This window comes from Acomys minous (assembly GCF_964271855.1).
Source record: "Acomys minous genome assembly, chromosome: 2".
In the NCBI taxonomy this organism is placed as follows: Eukaryota; Metazoa; Chordata; class Mammalia; order Rodentia; family Muridae; genus Acomys; species Acomys minous.
Genome location: NC_140484.1, coordinates 120674872 through 120698880, shown reverse-complemented (window position 1 = coordinate 120698880; position 24009 = coordinate 120674872). Strand labels below are relative to the sequence as shown.

The window sequence follows — 24009 nt, the reverse complement described above, 5'->3', positions numbered from 1 at the left end:
AAAAGTTTCTCAAAATATTTCACAATGGTTGCTTGCTGTTGGCATAAACAGAGTCATAATCTTGTATCTTCATCCTGAAAACCTTGACGAATCCCTGGAGGGAAAGTCATGATGTATGTTGGAGTTTCCCTGGGACTGCTACCCCAGAAGTTTGTCGCTATAACCCCAACTTAGAATAATTCTCCTAGTGTTCCTGAAATGTGTGGGTATTGTTTTTAAAATTACATGTATTATCAGTATTATCTGTTGGCCCGGCTAGCAATCAATTAAGACACAGACACTTGTTATATTTTAAGATAGACTTAGTTAACCTGGGGCAGGGCAGATATCAATCCTCTAAACTACCTCCCATAGTGTGGCAGGCATCAGCTTCTAATAACTTCTATCAAGTTACCTCCCATCCATAATCCCATATACCTGCTCATGTTCTTTATCTGGGCCGGATTTTCCATCCACGTCAGCCATGTGCTTCTCCTCCATCTAATCCGTGGTGGCCTTTCTCTCTTCACTTCAGGTCTCCTTCTTTTTTCTCTTGGCGGTCTTTCTTCTTCCCAGAATTCCTCTCTCTCCTAGCCCCTCCTATCTCCTTTACCCTGCCCAGGTGGGATGGCTTTTTATTAAGCAAAAGGTCAGTCAGACACAGCAAGCAGTAATTAGCATCAAAATACATCAGACCATCCCCCAACATGTGGATGTTGCAATCATTTATAGATCTAGCTGCATTGGATCCATTTTAAATTTTAAGCATATTCTGTTGTTGTTGTTGTTGTTGTTGTTCGAGACATAGTTTCTCTGTGTAACCTTGGCTATCCTGGACTCACTTTGTACACCAGGATGGCCTCAAACTCACAGTGATTCACCTGCGTCTGCCTCCCTGAGTGCTGGGATTAAAGGTATACACCACCAAACCTGGATTTTAGCTATATTCTTCAGTAAACATGTATAGCTACAACTTTAGAGTCAGCAATTTGTCCTGAAACAGGGTTTTCTTATGGATTCAAGAGAAGGTGCTCATTTTCTTCTTTGTCTTTTTATCATTGAATGGACAATAGTGACCAAAGGTTTTATATCAGACTAGAAACCAAATATTTTATGTGTTGCTTATCTTTAAAACATATCACTTCATATTTCTACTCTCACTTTTTCCTAATTCTACAACACCTATCTCACTGTCTCTGAGACTTTCAGAAATCTACTGAAAGTCATTTCCAAACAGTTTTTGATGCGATTTTCTTCCCCCAAACTGTCAGTGTGATTATCCAGTTTATTGTTAGTATTTCAATGAAAGCCGTTCTAGACAGTTTGATGAAATTAGCTGAAGATGAGAACTATCACTAACGATTTTAATCAAGACTAATGCCTTCATTTTCACAGGTTGATAAGGTAGTAAGCAAATTAATGGTCTCATCCATTAAATCAGGTGCTAAGGATTGATGCCCTTGTCCTACTTAGGAAAAAGTTTTTTTTTTTATTTCTTGGTAGAAACAAGATTATTTATAAATTAAACTATAATAGTAATTTTTCTCAATTGACATTGGATACGTTTTCCTCCAGTCTCTCCTTAGTGACTCACTGCATATTAGCTTGTTCCTATATCCAAGTGAAGGAGGCATTGAGAAAGGAGCAATGTCAAATATTCCCCATATGATAAAGTATATCTACTAGTTGAAAATACATCACTTTAAACAAATAAAAGATCATATTTATATATTAATAGCATAATATTCATTTGGGGTCAAGTATATATGGAATATTATAAGTGTTCATCTCAAAAACCAAATATAATGCAATTACCTGTGGGGTTTTTTTTCATCTTTAGGCTTGGTTTTATTTCCTAAATTGCATGTGATTAACAAGTAAGGTTTTTTGAAGATTAAAGTACAAGCTAATATTAAAAATATATAAAATTATAAGGCTTACATAGAATTTGGTATTTTTAAGCAAGCTCTATTTTTTTTTTTTCAGTTAAGAAAGCTGGGACACCAACTCTCCCCAATTTATCTTTTAGAGGCTTCCTCTTTCCCAATTCTGCCTATCAGAAGAATTGCAATCATTACTGACCTTGCTCCAAAATATTGGCCTTCATATTTCGGTCATAGCACATTTTATTTCTCTCAACAGTTATAAGGTTCTCCTAGTGCATTGATAAGAATGAGAAAGAGGACTGGCAATAAGGATCATGGTGAAAATGCTGCCAACATTTGACAAACACCTCTGTCTGTGTCTGGTGCTGTTTTAATTTGGATAGTATCTTTATGCCATAAAAGTTATTTGCATTTTTAAGAAGAAAAGAAGAAGATAACCTACAATAGATGCTTAATACTTATTGAATTATAAACCAAACTTGGAAGAATTTTGGTATTCATGGGCCAGGTTTTTATGTTTACTGATGACTCTGGTTCCTTCTAATGGACTGGTATAATCTAAGATTGACCAGACTAATGACTGAAGTCCAGATCTCAAGTGAACAGAATTGCCTTATACTATAGGAAAATTTATTTAGGCTATTTTATTTGGCTTTCTTGTTCTGTTTGGTATTTTAAACTGTAAAAGTTCTGTTTTTAGTTTATTCAAGTATTATCATTCTCCTTTTATATAACTTGCTATCTACTACCTTCTGATTTACTAACTTAAAATTTACAATTAGCAATAACATTTATTTGACACTTCCCATAACATTGGATTTTGGATCTGTTGGATCGTAAGCATGAGGTGATCATATCTCCAGTAAATTCAGTATTTTTAAAAAAAATTTTTAGTCATGAGTGATTAAACCTGAAGACAGTGCCCCGGGCAAGTTCCTCTTGTTCTTCCCCTGTAAAGCAGTCTTGCGACACAAACCAATTTTCTTTATTTTTTTTAAAGATTTATTTATTTATTATGTATACAGTATTCTGCCTACATGCATGCCTGCACACCAGAAGATGACATTAGATCTCATTGTAGATGGTTGTGAACCACCATGTGATTGCTGGGAATTGAACTCAGGACCTTTGGAAGAGCAGGCAGTACTCTTAGACTCTGAGCCATCTCTCCAGCCCCACAAGTCAATTTTCTTTGTGATGCTTTTAAGGGTTCTGTATATAGTCTCTTACTGCTTGAGTTTCTAATTCATTTTTGCTAAATATTTTAATACATTTAATTTTTCAGCATTATTATCAGTTTCTAATTGTGCCTAGAAGAAATAAATTTGGCTCATTTTCATAGGAAAATTTGCCAAAAGGATTTTAGATAGCTCACAAAACTGTTGTGAAATAAATTCAGGGGCAGATAATAACAGGGGCAACATCCACAAACTCCTGAGCATCCATGCTAGAGAACAAAACAGTGGGATTTTCTGTCCATTCAAACCCAATTCTGTGTCAAAGATTGTCTTTGCTCACTCTAAGATGGCTTTCCATTATCCTTGTTTCTTTGTGTCACCATTTCCTATTCCTGGGATTGTTCTGTCTTATTGCCTGTATAATGACCTTGTGGTCACATAAGAGCTTTGGGTGAAGCTGCATCATTGAAGGTAGGCTCTGCCTCAAAAGACAGGACCTTTCCCAAATATAAGACAAAGGTTGAAATAACTGATACATACCACAAACAAAATGTGAAAATGTTTTAGTGCTTTGTCATTTTACTTTCATCTTTTTTTTCTTTTGCCTCTCTTTGCATTTGTAAAAACTTATATTTAATTTATGACTATGACCAAATTTCACACAATCCAAAGTTGCACTCTGAAGGCTCTAGGCTAGTTTTAGAAGTTTAATTATTTTTATAGGGAAAAATATGATGTTATCTTCATACTTACCGTGTTTCTGATGAGTGACCCTCTTCAGGACATGAAATAGTAATGTGCTAGAGTTTAAGGATAGTCAGCATTTGTCATGTCTTGTGGTATCAATAACTGTCTTCTTAAAAGTTAAATTTTTCATCTTATAATTAAAATGTTCCTTAGTCTGAGTAACCCTTCCTTCTATAGTATTTTTGAACAATGGCTCCGAAGACACCACCCTCTTCTAGAGGTTTACCCAGAAGCCAATGCACCCATCGGCCATAACAGGGAGTCCTACATGGTTCCTTTCATACCGCTCTACAGAAATGGTGATTTTTTCATTTCATCCAAGGATCTAGGCTATGATTACAGCTACCTACAAGAGCCAGGTAAGGTTCAGTTGACTTCAGATAAACTGTGGGATCTTACATGGCCAAGCTCTTTTAGTAAAAAATATCTTTTATATATACAATTTTAAAAAACTTTTATAGAGTCTATATTATTCCAGTTTATCATCATATAAACTCTAGTCCAAGGATTCATAATTTATATCTGCTCCATTTACTGTAGGGCATTTTGTATAGGTAAACTATTAAAGGATATAAGTTTGGATTCTATAAGCTAACTATTTTATGACCTAGGGAATATGTTTCAATTCTTGGAATCACATTTCAGTCATGTTATATATTTAGATCAGAAATAACCCATTGAATTACTCTGAACCATGCTAAAAGAATTTAGTGCGTGCAATATGATATGTAGGAAACAGATTTTGGTCTACCACTGGGAGAGACTGTTGGCTTAGAAAACCAGTACAAAAATCGAAACTTTCAATACTACTTAATAATGGGCTTCATAATACTTTTATAGTGTTAATTATTATGCCTTTGGCTAAAAGCATAGTGTAAAGCCATAGGACTTGTATTAGCTCAGCACCTTCGTCTTCCTATGTAGGATTACCTTAATATCATCTTCACAAACAAGGAACAGGTAGTAATGAAAGCCTATTCCATGCAGAAACTACATACTATTGGAGTCTACCTGTTTGTTCCAATGACAAATGACTGAGAAAGAAAACTTAAAGAAATATTTTTTCTTGTGGTTTCAGACCATGATTGACAGGTTCTGTTGCTTTGATTCCAAGGCAAGGTCTAAATATCACCATAGCAGGAGTGTGTAGTAGGGGCAAAGGAGTCACATCGATGATGTATCCTTCAACAGCAAACTTCCCCTGACTCAGTTCCTCCACTCAGGTCTCACCTATTGCTTTTAAACACCTCCTAATTATGCCATCATATTTAGAGTCCATCAATTAGCCAGCTAAGTCCTTTACATATCAGTCTTTAGGTATATAGGGGGTAGAGGTGAGCCCTTTATATTTCAACTATAGCTACACACATCATTTAATTTATTATTCACTAGTTAAGTATTTTCTATACAAGATGAGAATATCAGTCTTAAGGAATTGAAGTAATGTCTTAAATTATAAATAGCAATACATGGAGAAAGCAGATTTTGAACCTATGATTAGCACATTAAGCTTTCACTGTAATATAGAGGCTAGAAAACTACAATGTAAAACTACAAATGGCTTATATCTAGGAGATGGTCAAGAATCATTATTTTTGATACATTTTTAATAATTAAGGAAGCATGAATAAGCTCATAGATAAGGAAAAGGGACAAATCTGTGAACTTCACTACCTCCTAGTTCTTATGATCAACTTTAGTTCCACTGAAATGACTAATGTAGCTTGAATTACAGTGAGAAGCACATACAATGTAGAAATCCAACAGATTGTGCAAGGAAGCACAAAGACTCAACAGCAAAATCCTTCAAGAGTATAAATAGGGAAGCAGTGATTTGTACATAGTTCAACTTTGACAATGTTTGAAGGATTGGTAGGCAGATGATAAAGGGACAGAAAATATTCTAACATGAAAGAGTAAGACCAAAGAAATAAAGACAACTACTATTTCTGAAATATTTTACCCTTCTGTTGTGTAACACGAACTACGAAAATGACATTGAGAAGACTGAGATATTTCATAGAAGCTAACACAAATTGTGGGCATCTTATGACTGGGGAATTGTCTAGGTGTCTTACCTAAATCAGTTTATTCTTCATTAAAATTTGAAGAAAAATCTCATGGAAATAGGCAAATAAAGTATATACTGAGTTAAGAAAAAGGATATTATAGTATTCTCTTGAAGATTTTAAGCTATGAAACATCAAAAAATTTACCTCAAAACATAGTAAACAATGGCTAATTTATAATTTGTTTTTATTAATATTCATTTATATCTCTCCAAATAAAACTAATATTTACTTCCTATCTTTTTTTAACTCAATACTACATTCAGTCATTGAGTAAACATTTAATTATGTCATGAATTTTAAGCATTCTACCAAATTGCAGGAGTATTTTATAGTTTGGGTCTTCAAAAAGTCAGTATAATACAGAATTTAGATATATCAGTAGTAACTCAAATACAATGTTTTCTTGTAATAGTAAAAGAAATGCTAGACCTGTAACATTTAGATGTTTAGGGCTTCTTAGACTGTATAGAAAATAAATACATGTTGCCAGGTGGTGGTGGCACAGCCCTTAATCCCAAAAGTTGGGAGGCAGAAGCAGGTGGGTCTATGAGAGTTCAAGGGCAGCCTGATCTACAAAGCAAGTTCCAGAACAGAGAAACTCTGTCTTAAAAAAAAAAAATAAACAAAAAGCAAAACAAAACATGATACTAAAGGGCCAATTTGACCTTTAGAAATTTTTTTGGAAAAGTGCAGAGGAATCCAACAAGCACATTGCTTTCAAAATATGTATTTTAGGTTATCTGAAGTTGATGATTCAAGGGATAGCAAATTATTTATGGGTGGCAGAAGTCACAATTCTTCTAATCTCAACCCAATTCCTTGTGAATTTTGAAGTACCTATAGATGATCAAAAGGTTTCTTTACTCGAAATTATTTCAAAAATACTCTTGGCTAAAATCTGTTGTTTGTAGACTAAACGTTGTGGGGCTTGAGAGACGTTTCAACAGTTAAGAGAGGCTGCTCTTTTTACAAGTTCCAATCCTAGCGCAACATGGGCAGCTCATAACCAACTGCTTGTGGCTTCAGTTCGAGGGATTCTTACAGCCTCTTCTGGCTCAGTTGGCATCTGCAAACATATTCCCACATACATGTACACACACACACACACACACACACACACACACACACACACATACACACATAATAACTAAACGCTGAGATCTCTGCAAAAGCATAGATTGTACAAATGCCTCAGCATTTAATAATTTAACTGTGTTTCATAAACCAGCAGAACTGTTAGGCTATCACCAAAAGGAGTTCTAAGTGTAATACCTAACAATACTACACACCAAGAGTTATATAGACGTTTCAAGAGATCCCAATAGCATAGAAATGTTTTTCTTTCTTCCAAAGAAGGTTAACTTCTCCCAAGCACTTCTATTTAATAAACAAAAGAGCTGCCATTTAAAAGCAAGTATCTCACCCCAAAGTAGCATGCTAAAAAGCTGCTAATGGTGACGGTGACATCCATGATGTCAGCATGATCTCTTTCTATTTCAGAGCCAGGCTTTTACAGAAACTATATAGAGCCCTACTTGGAACAAGCCACTCGGATCTGGCCGTGGCTCCTCGGGGCAGCACTGGTGGGAGCGATTGTTGCCGCCCTTATGGTCAAACTCAGCAGTCAGCTGTGTCAGAAAAAGAAGCAGCCCCAGGAGGAAAGGCAGCCACTCCTCTTGGGCAAAGATGACTACCACAGCTTGCTGTATCAGAGCCATCTATGAGCAGACATGGAAACAGAGAAGGAGCCGAAGATCTGACCTCGCTCTACCTGTTTCCATTGTTTGTGCAATTTTAATCTCATAAAAAACACAGACCTTAGCTGTTTGTTTTACTGTTTTTGTTCCGACCCATGATTTTACCCAAGCCCTAGTTTCCAAGGAAAGACTGGTATTTGCTAAAGAGAAAAATAACTCTTACTTGTTTCTGAATAAAATGAATCTTACAACTAATTGGGTTGGTTTGATTAATGCCTCTTGCTTGTTTAAAATAAAAATATATGGTAACTGTACAAATTGATGCCTATGATCTTGAGGCACACTGTTTTCCTTTTTCCTTAGCTCATTTTGAATTTCAAATAAAATAAAAATCTCTTCTCTCTCTTCCTCTCTTCTTTCCTCTCCTGCCCTCCTCCCTCAGTCTGTCATTCTATCTCTTTCTCCTCTGTCTCTCTGTCTCTCTCTCTCTCTCTCTCTCTCTCTCTCTCTCTCTCTCTCTCTCTGTGTGTGTGTGTGTGTGTGTGTGTGTGTGTGTGTGTGTGTGTGTGTGTGATCTGATTCAGACAATGTTAAAAGTCTGGAATAGATAGAAAGGCTTACTTATTTCTGATGAAGAATTAGAAATAATTACTAAATCAGTTATAGAAGATCATTATCCACTAGCTTTCATTAGTTGTCATAATTATACCATCTTATATAAATTCTGTACCTGTTGGAAAAAAATCAGGCAAGAGATGGACATGTACTCCCTAATACAATGGTGGCCTCAGGCAGGAATGGACAGTTACTAGAGATTTTTACTAGAACTTTACCCATAGCCAGAAAATAAATCAAAATGGATGGTTACAGTAGCATCTGAAACTTGTTGTCAGTGTGACTGAAATATGAAATGATCAAGAGCAAGGACCAAAGAAATGGAAACAGAAATGAGAAAAACCACCTGCATCAAACAGTGCCAGGGATGCATTCCGTCTCAGGCCATATTGGTGTAGGTGAGTCTCAGGGCACATTGGTATGGGTCATCTTTGAGACAGTTGCTCTTGGATGTCTCATTAAAGTTTGCTCAGAAAGCAAATTCTTAGCCCTCAGAGACTTTCTAATCACTTTTACAAAGCTTATTTGCTTTTCTTTGCAGTACTAAACATCAACCCAGGGCCTTTCGTAAACTATGCCAGCATTCTCTTACACTCTTCTACAAGTATTTATGTAAAAATCTATCCAACAAATGACAGGGATCTTTATGAACTCAGTTTTCTCCTTTATCACAATACAATTGCCTCCTTTGATATTGCATGCCAACATAGATTATTGTTTTTTGTTTGTTTGTTTTTTGTTTTTTTATTTTTAGAGGGTCAAGGCATCTATTTGTATACTGGTCACACCTTTGATAAAAGGTAACACCTTTTTGATTCCATATTGAATCTCATTACAGCACCAAAATTTCAAGATACCTATAGTTTCATTAAATTCTAATCAACTCTGTATATTTTAGCCTTACTTATTGTGTGGCTTTTATGAACTGATTCATTTTCTATCATCAATTGTTCTATTGTTACATCATTTTGCTATAAAGAGAAAAAATAACTGGCATTTTCCCTCTTTGGAGTTTATGTTTTAAAAAAAATACCATCTTTTCCAGCAAATCCAACATGCAATTATCTATCTGTAGAAATGAATCTGTGATGGATACAAGTCATTTTAACCAGTGTCTCTAGCTGGTTGACAATGAGCATGGGTCATTCATTGATGTTCAATGGTTTTTCAATATCTTTATAAGCTTTCATTTATGAGAACAGTTGCTTTGTAAAAAAAAAAAAAAGAGGCCTCTCTGGGGACTCTATTGTGAGTCTGTGCTATTTTGAGGGCATGTCAGTAGAATGAGGTTCTTTTCCTTCAATTAAACTGAGGTCTTGAGATGCAATTAAAAAGGAGGCAGTTTTATAAGTTTATATTGCTTATTTCCAAAAGCATTTGGCAGTTTGCATAATATCATGTAAATTAAAAACGGGCTATTAAAGCCACCAAGGCTTTCAAATTATTTAGTTGTTGAAAACTACATATGAACAACAAATATTTTTAAGTTCTATTTAAATTCTATGTACTTCAGATTTACTAGTTATTATCTTTACATTCTATTTAAATTCTATGTACTTCAGATTTATTATTTTGAGTCCTTTTTTTTTTTTTTTTTTTTTTTTTTTTTTTTTTTTTTTTTTTGGAAATAGCAACATTCTAGCAGGATTATAAAGAGATTCCTTAGCCCCAGCTGCTGACCAATGGTCTATGGGCAGGTGATGGCTACTGCATGAGGAAGAGTCAGTTTTCTTTAGGAATATAGATTCTGGTAGATCTATCTTGCTCAAGTAGAAGGAAATAAACTCCTTAGCATATGTACAACATAAACTAGAGTCAGCATGTTATTAAATTTAAAAAGAAAATGAGCACATGGATCTGAGAAGGCAACAATGGTCAATGGAAAGTAAACATACATTGCATCAAATCATCAAAGAATGAATAACATATCCACAAAACATAATTGAACAAAAAGCATATGGGTTGAAATGAAAGCTCATGTAGAACTATCCTCTGTCGTTAGAATGAATGTGAATTTATTGTTAGCCATTTATATTAGTAGGCTCAAAGCTTATATTAGTTGTTTAATTGCCAACTTTGAGTTTAAATTTCAATATGCCTTCTAAAGAATGTCTTCAAAATTCATGGTAATCACTTTCATTTGCTTTCTGCTTGATTTAAAATATATGCATTCTCAGAGAGATCCAAGATGGTGGCCAGCAGCGTGGACCGTGTTTAGAAGCTCCAGTAAATGATTCAGGGAATTGACAGAATTCTGAACCAAGAACACCAAGCTCCCCACCCCACTACAGTGGGAATACTCCACAGTTCGAAAGGACCAAAATACAGAAAACCTGTGTAGCCTTGCACATGGGAGGAGCATGGACTTTCTTGGACCAGAGCGGTAGCGACATTGGCTGAGGTTTGCAGCTGGGAACCCTCCTGCAGAGGTGACTGGCATGGTAACCGGTGGAAATTGCTGTAGGAGTGGGGACTCTATGCAAGATTTGGGCCCTGTGACCCTAGCTCAACTTGTTGTGCGGCTCCTACCCTGAGACCCAAATTGGACTCGGAGTGTGGTTCGGCCCCTGAGACCCTAGCTGAGCTCTGCGCGATTTGACCCCTGAGTCACTACCTGAATTCATCATGCAGTTTGGGTCCAGAGTCCCTGGCTGAGCTTGGTGGACAGTTTGGCCCCTAAGACTCCAGCTGAGCTCAGCGGGCGTTTTGGGCCCAGAGTGCTGGCCTGAGCTTGGCAGGCAGTTCGGTCCCTGAGACTCTACCTGAACTAGCAAGCTCAGTGTGTAGTTTGGGCCCGAGACCCTGGTTGGACTCAGCACTAATTGGACTAAGTGTGTGGATTAGGCCCAGAAACCTGTTTGGGTCCCGAGACCCATTTAGGTCCAGAGATAAGAACTGGACTCAGTCTGTGTGTGTGCAGTTTGGGTCCTGTGACACTAACCTGGACTCTGCAAGCAGTCTGGGTCCTGAAACACTACTGGGAACAACAGACCAGTGGAACATCAAAGCTCCAGGACTAAGGTAATCTCAGGGAGACAGGGAGTAGAGTGGCCATTAGACCCCTTCCACCTGACCTGCTTCAGTTCTTGGAGAGCTCCAGTTTACAAGGGGACCCAGAAGGCTGTGGACACTTTGGCCTGACCCAACGCCCATTCAGAGACCCAGGATGATTACAGAACAAACAGTACAGGGGAGCTGGGGATCACTGGCTGTGAGAGACCCAAACTACAGGGCTAGCCTCCTGACATCCAGACCACTGAAGCATCAGCGCTTCAGGCCTAGGGAAATCATGAGACAATGGGTGAATCTATCCAAAAAGATAGACATTACCTCAAGGTAAAAGGCTGGAAAAAATATTCCAAGCAGATGGTCATAAGAAGCAAGCAGACATAGCCATTTTAATATCTAATAAAATAGACTTTCAACCAAAATTAATCAAAAGGGATGAGGAAGGACACTTCATACTCATCAAAGGTAAAGTCAACCAAGATGACATCACAATTCTGAACATATATGCTCCCAATACAAGGGCACCCACATTTGTAAAAGGTCTATTAATGAAGCTTAAACCACACATCGATCCCCACACAATAATAGCGGGAGACTTCAATACCCCATTCTCAATAAAGGATAGGTCATTGAAACAGAAACTAAGCCGAGAAATAACATCATTAACCAATGCCATGAATCAAATGGACCTAACAGATATCTACAGAACCTTTCACCCAAACAAGATAGAATATACATTCTTCTCTGCACCCATGGAACCTTCTCCAAAATTGATCACTTTGTAGGTCACAAAGCAAGCCTCAACAGATAGAAGAGGATTGAAATAATACCTTGTATCCTATCAGATCACCATGGTCTCAGGCTGCACTTCAACAACAACAGAAATAACAAAAACATGGAAGCTAAACAACTCTCTGTTTAATGACACCTGAGTCAGGGAAGAAATAAAGAAAGAAATTAAGGACTTCCTGAAATTCAATGAAAATGAAGAAACAACATACCCAAATTTGTGGGATACATTGAGAGCAGTGCTAAGAGGAAAATTCATAGCACTAAGTGCCTTTAAAAAGAAATTGGAAACATCCCACATAAACAACTTAACGACACAGCTGGAAGCCTTAGGGAAAAAAAGAAGCACAAACACCCAAGAGGAGTAGACGTCAAATTCAGGGCTGAAATTAATAAATTAGAAGCTAAGACAGCAGTCCAAAGAATCAACAAACCAAGAGCTGGTTCTTTGAGAAAATCAACAAGATAGACAAACTGTTAGCCAAACTAACTAAAAGGCAGAGAGACAGTATCCAAATCAACAAAATCAGAAATGAAAAGGGAGACATAACAACAGACACTGAAGAAATACAAAGAATCATAAGATCCTACTTCGAAGGTATATATGAATAAATGCAATGGAGGTCATAAGCAATTACTTATGAAATACATATATAATTACTGATGAAATTATGATGGAAATATAATGACCTCAGAGCAATATTTTAAAACAAAGTTTAGCAAATAGGATCATAAGATGGAAAAAAACATTTATCTGTAGTCTAAGACTTTTTTTTTAGATTGGATTAATTTTTTCTTTAACAATTATAACAGAATAATTTTAATTATTTATAACAACCTTCGAAGTACTGCTTTATATAATTTCTGCTTGTCCTATGAACATTGGGTATTCATATATCATTTTATTTTAGTGAGGGAAGAAGCTTGATAACAATGATATTCTAAAAGTAAAAAAGAAAAGTAACATTAAAATGGTTCTATCACAACTTTTAATTCAAGCCTCAATGACTTTAGTTCTTTTTTTTTTCATTTTTTTCTCCTTTATTAATTTATTCTTGTTACATCTCAATGGTTATCCCATCCCTTGTATCCTCCCATTCTTCCCTCCCTCCCATTTTCCCCTTATTCCCCTCCCCTATGACTGTTCCTGAGGGGGATTACCTCCCCCTGTATATGTTCATAGGGTATCAAGTCTCTTCTCGGTAACCTGCTGTCTTTCCTCTGAGTGCCACCAGGTCTCCCCCTCCAGGGGACATGGTCAAAGGTGAGGCACCAGAGTATGTGAGAAAGTCATATCCCACTCTCCACTCTACTGTGGAGAGTGTTCTGTCCATTGTCTAGATCTGGGTAGGGGTTTAAGGTTTACCGCCTGTATTGTCCTTGGCTGGTGCCTTAGTTTGAGCTGGACCCCTGTGCCCAAATCTGCCAAATCTACTTGTAGGCTTCTAGGACCCTCTGGATCCTTCTACTTTGCCTTTCTCCCATGCTTCTCTCATCTAGAGTCCCACTAGAATGTCCTCCCCTCTGTCTCAGTTTCCTGATAAGTGAAGGCTTTCGTGGGACATGCCCATTGGGCTAATATGCAGATGTAAGTGAGTATATACCATTTGAGTCTTTCTGCTTCTGGGTTAACTCACTCATTATGATCATTTCTAGCTCAATCCATTTATCCACATGAATCCGTATTGCTTCCATACATGTCTTTGATTATTTTACTATAATTACCATCATTACTAAGAACACTGCTTACTTATTTTATGTGTCAGAAAAATCTCACATTTGTTTGCTTATATACCATCATTCCATGGATAGCAGAAGGTATTGAGCTTGGGAGACAGCTCAGTTGTTTTATTTGAAAGTCCCAGATCATTCTCCTTTACCATTAGACTCAGGGGCCAGATGCTGGTGTGAAAACCTGCTAGCTCAGGGAGGCAGAGAAAGCACACAGCTGAATTTCCTATGCACTCAGGTCCCAGTGGAGAAGGCCCAAAAGGCTCACTAGTTCAGCTGACAGCCCCGGGGGGGAAAAGTCCAAAACCCCAAGGCCCAAAAAAGTCAAAGGCCAAGTTGCTGATGAGATCAACATCTAGAGAGCTAAGCTAAAATCCCGAGCTAAAGAGCAAAAGTGCCAAAGACGCCTTCTACCTCTACAGCTGTCTTAAATACCCCTCAAGTCAAAGTCCCTCCTACTCTTTAATCCATGTCAGCTGGTTTCTTGGTCCACCTCTTGATGTAGGGTTAACTTTATTAAATCCTGTATACAGATAGCTCTTGGATTAAACGTGTGTAGGGCTGGCTGAACCACGCCTTAGTCACCTGTTTACAATAGACAGAAAGTTGTTGAGTTAAAGGTGTGTTAGAGTTTAGCCACAAGAAACAGGGGTTTACAGTTCAAGCTCAGGAATCACAATGGGATCCCCAGACAGAGTTTTACACTTCACAGCCTCATGGACTACATTGAGATCAAGTATTTTGCAAAGCTCAGTGGATAAGAACACTTGCTGTGTAAGCATAAAAACATGAATTTAGATTCTAGCATTTATGTACAGATGCTGGCATGGCCACATACTTACCTGTAACTTTAGTGTTGTGAGGGGAATGTGATAAAGGCAAAACATAAAATCAGTAGAGATTGTGTCTATCTGTGTAGCTTCAGGTTCAGTGAAAAGCTCTGTATACAGTGAATAACATAGAAAATGATAAAGAAGGACACTGGGAATTCTTCCTTGGCATGTACACACACACACACACACACACACACACACACACACACACACACACACACATTACCACACACACTCAGAGTCAGAGATGGAGACAGAGAGAAAAAGAGAGCCAGAGACAGGCAGAGATGGAGAAAACCCAAGTGGAAATAATTTAATTGTACAAGTTTCCATAGCTCAAATTGGTAAAAAGAGATTTTTACATTAGCTAGTATGATTTTAAATTCAGAGTTTGTCTCAGCATGTAAAAATAACTACACCATTATACAGTAAAATCCTGGAATTTTATAGATCTATAAAGATGCTAATTCAAGAAAGACATAATTACAGATAGAAAAAAAAATCATCCTGCTTTGTGGTGACAGTAATCTGAAAGTTCCTGTATAAGCAGCCACATGGAAACTATCATGTCATGTGTTGTTATAAAACTGTCCTTGGTTAGGTGATCCTTCTGCGCTGGTTACTAGGAGTTATCACAAGTGTAATTTAGTAGATGAAAAAATGCACTTTGTTTCCTCTGAGGATAGCCAGCCCTCTGAGGTAAGGTAAGTATCGGGGAATAGATGGAGTGAGATGAGCTGAAGGATATGGTAATACAACTAAAGGAAGAAGCAATTTCTTGGAACAGTAAACCTTACCACCACTGCCGACATTTACCACAACCCCTGGTGTTAAATTCGCCTCTAAATACCCTAGTTTATATACCAGGCATAATGCTTACCACCATTGGTGGCTAATAACGAAGACACTCATAACCAGTAAAAGTGCCAAGAATATATTGTAAGATTCTAGATGGTCTGAACTCAGCAGTGACATTATTAGCTAAGGAAATGGTGTTTTATTAGGTAAGGAAATATAAGATTTTAGGTGGCCTGGACTCAGCCACCATGACAATCGCGTTGTCAGTCAAGCAAGCAAGTTAAGAATTGTAGGCCGATAATGAGAGCAAACAAAGTAACAGCTAACTGAGAGGAGCAAGTTAAAAATTGTCCACTAGTCTCCATCTCTGCCCTGCTCCTGGAATTTACTGCCCTTATCTCACCCTACTTATAATTTACTACCTTAGACACTCTCCCTCCATTGATAGCCTAGCACTCTTTAACTAACCATTGTCACTATGCTCTGTTTCTGAAAAAAGATATTTAAACCCTAAAGTTTTGTACGATGGGGTCTTCCATCTCCTTGGAGGTTGGTGGACCCTGGTGCGTCAGCTTAATAAAATTCCTTTGCGATGCAGAGCAGAAGGTATATTCCTTTTTGTTTGGGTGAAAGATACCTGTTAGATCCATTTGATTCATGGCATTGGTTAATGATGTTATTTCTCAGCTTAGTTTCTGCTGCCCCAGCCCTCTGCTTACATTCTACCACGAAGCTACTTCCATCAGTGAACCAAATTTTTGCCCCAGGCCACGGCGGGTCAGTGAGGTCTGACTGAGTCCCAGTTTCTTCAGCTAGTATCTCTTCACATTGATGTACTGGGGTCTCGCCAGCTTTGGGTAGCAAGATGGCGGGGTTAAGGATGGTGGGCGGAGCGAAGGTCACCCACTCTGTCAGCAACAAGCTCTGATAGTGGGTCATCCGGGTGTTGGTCATCCATCGATCTGGTGGTTGTCTGATAATACTCTCGAGGGCATGGGAGGCCACCACCATCATATTTTGGCCCATGGTTAACTTATTGGCATCTTTTACCAATACAGCTGTTGCTGCTATTGCCCGCAAACAAGAGGGCCACCCACTGGCCACAGGATCCAGTTTTTTTGACATATAGGCCACTGGGCGCTTCCAGGGTCCTAGAGTTTGGGTGAGGACCCCCCTGGCAACCCTCTTCTGCTCGTCAATGTACAGAGTAAAAGGCTTGTTCAGATCAGACAGTGCTAGGGCAGGGGCTTGTAGCAGTGTCTTTTTGAGGGTCTCAAAAGCCAATTGGTGTTCCTTAGTCCAAGTGAACTCCCCCCTTTCTCTTGTTAGAGGGTATAATGGGGCCGCCAGAGTGGCGAACCTGGGAATCCAAAGCCTGCAAAATCCTGTGGTCCCCAGGAATTCTCTTACCTGGCGAGGGGTGGTTGGGGTCGGGATCTGATTCACTGGCTTCTGTGAGCCACCGTTGTTCATCTTTCAAGGTGTTGTATCCCAGATATGTCACTTCAGTCCGGCACAGTTGTGCCTTCTTGGCAGAAGCCCGATACCCCAACTCACCTAACTCAGCCAGGATTTTCTGAGTCCCAAGCTCACATTCTTCATGGGTCTCTGCAGCCAATAGGAGGTCATCTACATACTGTTGAAGAGTCACCTGGGGATTATTAGCATGGAAAGGGGCAAGGTCCTGATGTAGGACTTCATCAAATAGGGTGGGGGAGTTTTTAAATCCCTTGGGCAATCTCGTCCATGTAAGCTGTCCAGTTCTTCCGTTTTCCGGGTCTTGTCACTCAAAGGCAAACTGGGATTGGCTGCTAGGGTGCAATCTCAGACAGAAGAAGGCATCTTTGAGATCAGGCGGCAGCGTTCAATCTTTTTTGGGTCTCCTTGGCCCCTGCCTTCTGTTTTCACCCAGGTTCCCTGTCTGCCTAGGCCTGCCTGTTCCCTGATGCCTTCCTTTTCCTACCACTGCAGCCAGTATTCTCGTCAGATTCTTCTCTTGCCTTCTTTCTTTTCTCTTTCTTCATCCTCAGCTCTCCCTTTCTTTTTTCTTTCCTGTTTCTCTTCCTCTGTCTCCTTTTTATGATAAACTTTCTCAGCCTGTTTTTCCACATCCCTGATGGTATAATCTTGCAATCCCTTAATGCGATAATGCACTGTAGTTTCTTTCTAATATCAGGTGCTGATTATCCAATGAAAGCCATGATTACGGAGGCTCGCTGTCCCTCTGATGTAGGGTCAAAAGAGGTATATCTCTGGTAAGCCTCCATGAGCCTCTCTAGAAACACCGAGGGGGGCTCAGTCGCTCCCTGCATGACTTCTCTTATCTTCACCAAATTGGTGGGCCTCCGCGGCCCCTCTGAGACCTGCCACCAGAGCCCGGCGGTAAATGGACAGCCGTTCCCTACCTTCTGCCTAGTTGTAGTCCCACTGAGGACAAGTCAGGGGGAATCCTTTATCTATTTTGGCCAGGGTCTGGGCGGGGTGTCCAGCGTCATCTCGGATATTCTTTTGAGCCTCGAGGAGAATTCTTTCTCTCTCCTCGGTGGTGAATAAAACCTATAGAAGCTGCTGACAGTCATCCCATGTGGGTTGGTGGGAGAACATCAGGGACTCAATCAGACCTGTAAGTCCCGTAGGCTTCTCTGAAAAAGGTGGGTGGTTAGTTTTCCAGTTATAGAGATCAGAGGAAGAAAAAGGTTAATCCTATAGGAGTTGTAACTCATATTTTTGGCCTGTCGGGGCCGGCCCGACAGCCCTAAGGGGCAGAACCATGATGGAATCAGGCCCCTCAGGGGTTGCTCTATGGCAGCTCCTAGTGCCCGCCGAGGGTCTATCACCCATGGCCCTGGAAGCCGGGGGCGGGGCTGAGGTCGGGGCTGCCGGCTGGGGAACTCAGGGATATGGTGAGAACAGGGGCATGGGCCGTTCAGGGGGTTCTGCTATGTCAGGATATATTTTAGGGATGGGTTCCAGTGGTGTGCTGGGCTCGCTTCCTCCACTCTGTCGTGGTTTTGATTTTTCTTCCACGATGCCTTCTCACATCGCCAAGACTCGGGAGCTTGGTGGGCGAGGTGGGATGAAGGGCTTGACCCATGGGGGTGGGTAATGGGCCAAATCTTCCCACACGGTGATGTAAGGCTGTTGGTCTGGATGCGACCCTGATCTTTCCTTAAAAATAACTGCTCTGGCAGCTCTAATAGCAGGTAAATCAAAAGTCCCCTCAGGTGGCCAACCCACATGGACAGTTGGCCATTCTGAGGCACAAAAGGTCTGCCAGGGTCCTTTCTTAACTTTTACGGATAGATTATGTCCTCTTGCCCTCACATCCGTCCAATGGTCCAAAGTCAAAGATAAAGGGGTCGTCACAGTCTGTCCCATTTCAAAAAACAAGAAGCACAAAAACAGTATAAGCACACAAGACACTATCACATCCAAGCACACTCGTCCACGTCTGGACTTGTACAACCAACCGAATGCAAGTTCCGATGGGGTAGGCTTTCGCACCTTCCCTTGAAGAAGGAGCACTCCGTCTCCTTCATCCTGAAAAGAGACAGTCAGGCTGTCCTGACTCCCTTTCACCCTTAGGGTATCCCCCAGGGTTGCAGCCTGTGGCTCTAGCACGTCTGCCTCCGCAGCCGCTGGGTCCTTATGGCCCACAGCAGCAGCTGCCAGAAACTGAAACCAAGACACAGAATCTGCAGCACCAAACTCAGACACACAAAACTCACCCAGACCTACCTTTAAGGGGTTGTTGGGGGTCTTGGGTGGTCGTGCAAATCCCGGGTAAGCCCCCAAAATGACAGACCCCTGAAGGGAGACCCTCACTCAAGCCTTGGGATGGCACGCACCTAAAGACACACAAATGACCATCTTGCTGTAAACACATGAGGCAGTTTATTGGTGGAGCTCTGGGTGGACATGTATCTCACGTAGGAGACAGAGGGGTCAACCCAGAAGCCCAGGGGCTTGGGGTTTATATGGGCAAAGGTTGGGGGGAGCGGGAAGTTTTGGCGCGGCCACACACGATTGGTTGTTTCGAACATCAGCAAATTGTGTAAGCAGATCTGGGGTAAGGTCAGACTTAATCTCATGGGAACAGTCCTTGGTTCCTGTTTCTCTCGGAACCCGAGGGTGGATGTTTATCTGAGCTAACAAAATGTCTGGTTAAACTCAAACCAGGAACATTGTGTGCCGATCTCAAGGAGGGATTAGGCAAACACCATAAGATCAGATGAGGGGTCTTGGCTCATTACTCACTCAATCATGTCTGTTACCTGGTTCTCTCCGGAATTTGTCCTTGTGTATCCTCCCTATCTTTTATGGCCAGCCGGTCCCTGGAACACTTAATAGGCCTTTGTCGAGGGCAAGGGACTGCGGATTTAACTCATGCGCCCGCGCATGCGCGCGCACACACACACACACACACACACACACACACACACACACACACAATAACACAGCGGGTCCTTCATGCTAAGAGAGCAGCAGCCGCGACAGCAGTTTATTCTTCTTTCTCCCAGAGTTCCAAAAAGCCTTCTTATAGTCAGCAAAACAGGAATCCTCCTCCCAGGTGAAATCCCTCAAGAGGTGATTGCACACAGGAGGACAAGTCTCGAGAAAGGGAGGGGCGCATTCTCAGAGCAGTAAACATGACTAGCTAATCAAGATAAACACAGACATGGAAGCTGCTAGAAACAGGACATGAAACAGCAAGACAAGCAGGCAGCCCAGTTGGGTCTGGTTCCTACAAGTACTTATCAAGTGTGGCATATGGCCTGGAATCCTAGAAAAGATGTCTTACAGGTTTGAAAAAAATCACAGCTGAGGACATGTAAAGAAGAAAGTTGACATTGACTGAAAAGAGATGTCACTGTATACTTTTTTTTTTTTTTTTTGGTTTTTCGAGACAGGGTTTCTCTATGTAGCCTTGGCTGTCCTAGACTCGCTTTGTAGACCAGGCTGGCCTCGAACTCACAACTATCCGCCTGCCTCTGCCTCCCGAGTGCTGGGATTAAAGGCGTGCGCCAGCACACCCGGCATGTCACTGTATACTTTTAATAACTACTCTAGATCCCAGGCTGTTGCTGTGGCTCCTGAATCTTCATTTGCTCACATGTAGAGGAACTTTAATATAACAACAAGGCTATTCTTACAAGAGATCACAGCCAAAGACCTAGGTCTGTGTTTTCCAGCTGGGAATGCAGACACAGCACACACCTTTAATCTCTCTGGCTGGAATACAGACATGCCCTTATTACACACCTTTAATCCCAAATAATGATGTCTAACTGAAAGAGAAAGATTTGACAGAATAGGATACCCACAGAGAACAGCACAAGAAGGAGAAAAGATTTAAGGGAGCTCAGGGAGAGGTAGTTGAGGTGAGTTGAGTTGAGTTGAGTTGAGTTGAGTTGAGTTGAGGTGAGTTGAGGTGAGGTGAGTTGAGGTTAGTCAGTTGGCAGTTGGACAGGCAGTGCAGTTCAGTTTGTGGCAGATCTGTTCAGTCAGCTCAGTTGAGGGGAACTGAGTTCAGTGCAGTTCAATTGAGTGTGTGCAGTGCAGTGGAGTTGAGTTCCTTTGTATGTTCTTGCAGATGCAGTGCAATCCAGAAAAAAAAGATGGATCCAGAAGATTAGAACAAATTGCCAGAATTAGTTTGAGGCCAAGCAGAACGAATCAGTGAAGAGTCAGGAGAAGTCAGATTTAATCAGTCAGTTTAGAGAATAGTTTGAGGCAGAACAGCTGAGTTGAAGCAGCCAGTCGGAATTCACAAAGAGTTAGAAAGGGTAAGCTCATTTAGCAGTAAGCCTCCAATTACAACAGGCAAATAAAAGTTACTTTTCCACCCCCCAAACAGGGTCTCCCTGTGTAGCCTTGGCTGTAGACCCAGCTGGCCTCGAACTCACAGTGGTCTGCCTACTTTCATACTTTCACTCTCTTTTGATTATCCTGTTAGTGGTAAATGAAATTTATAGGTTAGGGCTATTGGACTTCAAATTCTAAGTCTTAACAAAGCCTGTGTTGTTTTGATTTATTTCTAGATATCCTACCTTAAGCTGTCTTAGAAAACCAAAGCCACACTCACTCCCAACATCTCTTTAAGATATTTTGAATCTCCAACAAATATCTCATTAAGAGCTAAATTAATCAGCTACTAATAGCAATAATAAAAGAAACCCAACCCACCCAGAGAAGTAAGCATCTTGACATATGAATTTGTTTCTAAATTTCCCACCTAAACTTTGACAGAATAAACAGAGTTTTTAATTTCAGAAATTGCTATGTCAAGATGAGAGTAAATACCTTTGGCATCTGTCATAATAGCACAGCTTTCATACACCACTTGTGGTTTGCTTCCCTTCTTTGCTGTCCATGTCCGCATTCCTAAGGATCACACACTCACCAGTAAGATGTCACCAGGATCTCTGCCACATAGAAGCACACAGGCAACTTAAATTTGTTTTGGCTTTAGTGCATTAATGAAAGCCTGAAGAAACTACTTTTATCACATTTTTGTACTTTGAGGCTTTAGTAAATATATTACTGTAAACACAATAATCACTGTGAATAGAAAACGGCATTTTGAGAAACTTTTAATCTTCAGTCTTGAGAGTTGCAACAAAAGCTCCTTGATTTGCACACACACAGCAGTCCAAATCCACTTTTCCAATTATCATTTGTGTTCTTCTACTGGGCAGCTATACAACACTAATGCTATTAATGCATGTGCGCGCGACCTCATTTTGACACAAAGTAGATAATGTGGATGAAGAATGTATGCACATAACTGATGCTCTTGTCTTCTAAATGCATTTGAACTCGACCTACTGAAATGCTCATTACAGATTGTATGACAGCTTTGTGAAAAGAAGGGCAAGGCATTATTTCAGGGAAGCAGGTTCTTGGAAATTAAATGTTTTGAAGGATTGCTACAGGGTAGGAATTGGTTTGAAAAAAATTTAGTACCATATAATGAAATAACCTGCTTAAATCCTGCAATCCAGTCATCAGTATTAAATATGGTCTGCAGACTGGAACACAGCAGATTCTAATTTGACTCAGGAGTAGCATCTAAAGTAAAAAATAAAGAATAATTCTGTAATATAAAGAGCTTTATTTAGGAATGTGAATAATGTAAAATCCTTTACTTGAGCAAAACTCTCTTCATTCTGCTTAAAAAAGGAATCTTCCTATTCCTACTCTGTGCACAATATGAGGTACAGTTTAAGACCTAATGGTCACCATATCTATGAATGCTAAAGCATGTTTACTCATCCAGCTAACTGTGGATTACAGCATCTTTTGAAATTCAAAGCCAACATAGAAAACCGAACCAAGATACTCATGAGAAAATATTGGCCTTCAACAAACTGATAGCTAAATCAATTTCCAGACAACTGATGCAAATGTCTTATTTCCCACCTATCCAAATGTCAAACAAACCTTGGAGTTATTTTATTATACTTTAGTTTATATAAAGCACACATTTGAAACATTGAGCTTTCGGTGAGGTGGAATCTGAAGTGATTACTGGAGTGTGAAATAGGGCTATGCCAACTCTTAGGTAAGCTAAAACTGACAATAATCAAATGTAATATTTCATCCTGGTTTCATAATGAACACATTGCACAATGTTGTGGGGTTTTGCCCTAAAATTTACTTAGGCTTGACTTATTTCAATTTCATAAATATTTGTATTACATTTTTGAAACAAATAGAATTGAGCAACATGAAATAAACTTATCACAAATTAAATAAAACTAAAGTCTTGGACTCAGTACATAAAGCACAGCAATCAGAGTCCTACAATTCCCAATTACCTCTCACACAGAAAGGAAAATGTCTATGTTGACAGTCAAAGACCTGTAAACTTTAGTTCTTTCTTGGGAAAAAAAGAAAAGCCATAATGGATCCCATATTTCCTGTTGTGGAAGGAATTTCAGTTATAAGCAATTGGCTTTATATTGATAAGACATCAGAGACACCCACTTTATCACATTTCCTCCTCCTAATGCTCAGAACAGGAGGTGGAAAGATTTTTAAGAGTCAGAGGAAGATGACGACTAAACAGAAATTGTTAAGAGTATCTTTATTTGCCATAAACGAGTAATTCAAAGTCAAAAAGACATTTAAAATCTTCCTAGAACACTGGGATATAAAAGTGATTTTCAGGTTTTTCATTTATTATTTACTTAATCACTTGGTAGCCTGATCCTAGCTCTCCTTCTCCCAGTTGTACCCTCATCTTCATGTCCCTTCCCACCATTCTTCCCTCTTCTTCTCAGAGAAGGGGAGACCCCCAAGAGATCACTGCCCTGGTACCTCAAATCGCAGCAGGAGTAAGTGCATCATCTCTCACTGAGGCCAGAAAAGACAGCTAAGGGATAGAAAACAAAAATCAATTGTGGGGAGCACCTCTCGGACAGGAGAGGCTCCTGAGAGTTTATAGGGTGACCCTAGTTGAGACTTGTAGCATCAGAGGATATGGAGCCTGACTTGCCACCTCCTATAGCCAGGTGGGACTTCCACATGGAAAGAAGGGGACACCAACCCACGCATAAAACCTTCAGCCCAAAATTTGTCTTGTCTACAAGAAGTGTAAGGATAAAGATGGAACAGAGCTTGAGGGAATGGCCGACCAATGACTGGCCCATTATGAGACTCACCCCCTGGGA

The 24009-nt window shown here is 39.9% G+C and overlaps 2 protein-coding genes across 4 annotated transcripts in view; one reads left to right on the top strand and one right to left on the bottom strand.

Annotated features, from left to right (window-relative positions):
- Positions 1-24009, bottom strand: part of GRM5 (glutamate metabotropic receptor 5) — an 879135-nt gene that overhangs the window by 579071 nt on the left and 276055 nt on the right. The gene's annotated exons all lie outside the window — the stretch shown is intronic.
- TYR (tyrosinase) overlaps positions 1-24009 on the top strand; it is a 127744-nt gene that overhangs the window by 47940 nt on the left and 55795 nt on the right. The window contains exons 4-5 of one of the 3 annotated variants that reach the window (XM_084772162.1): positions 3968-4149; positions 7363-7847. The exons of 1 other annotated variant lie outside the window; for it this stretch is intronic. In XM_084772162.1, the coding sequence (XP_084628288.1) occupies positions 3968-4149; positions 7363-7586 (406 nt within the window). In that variant the 3' untranslated portion in view covers positions 7587-7847. Of the gene's footprint in view, positions 1-3967; positions 4150-7362; positions 7848-24009 lie in introns of those variants that run through there. One more of the 3 variants, XM_084772163.1, reaches the window with a different exon arrangement.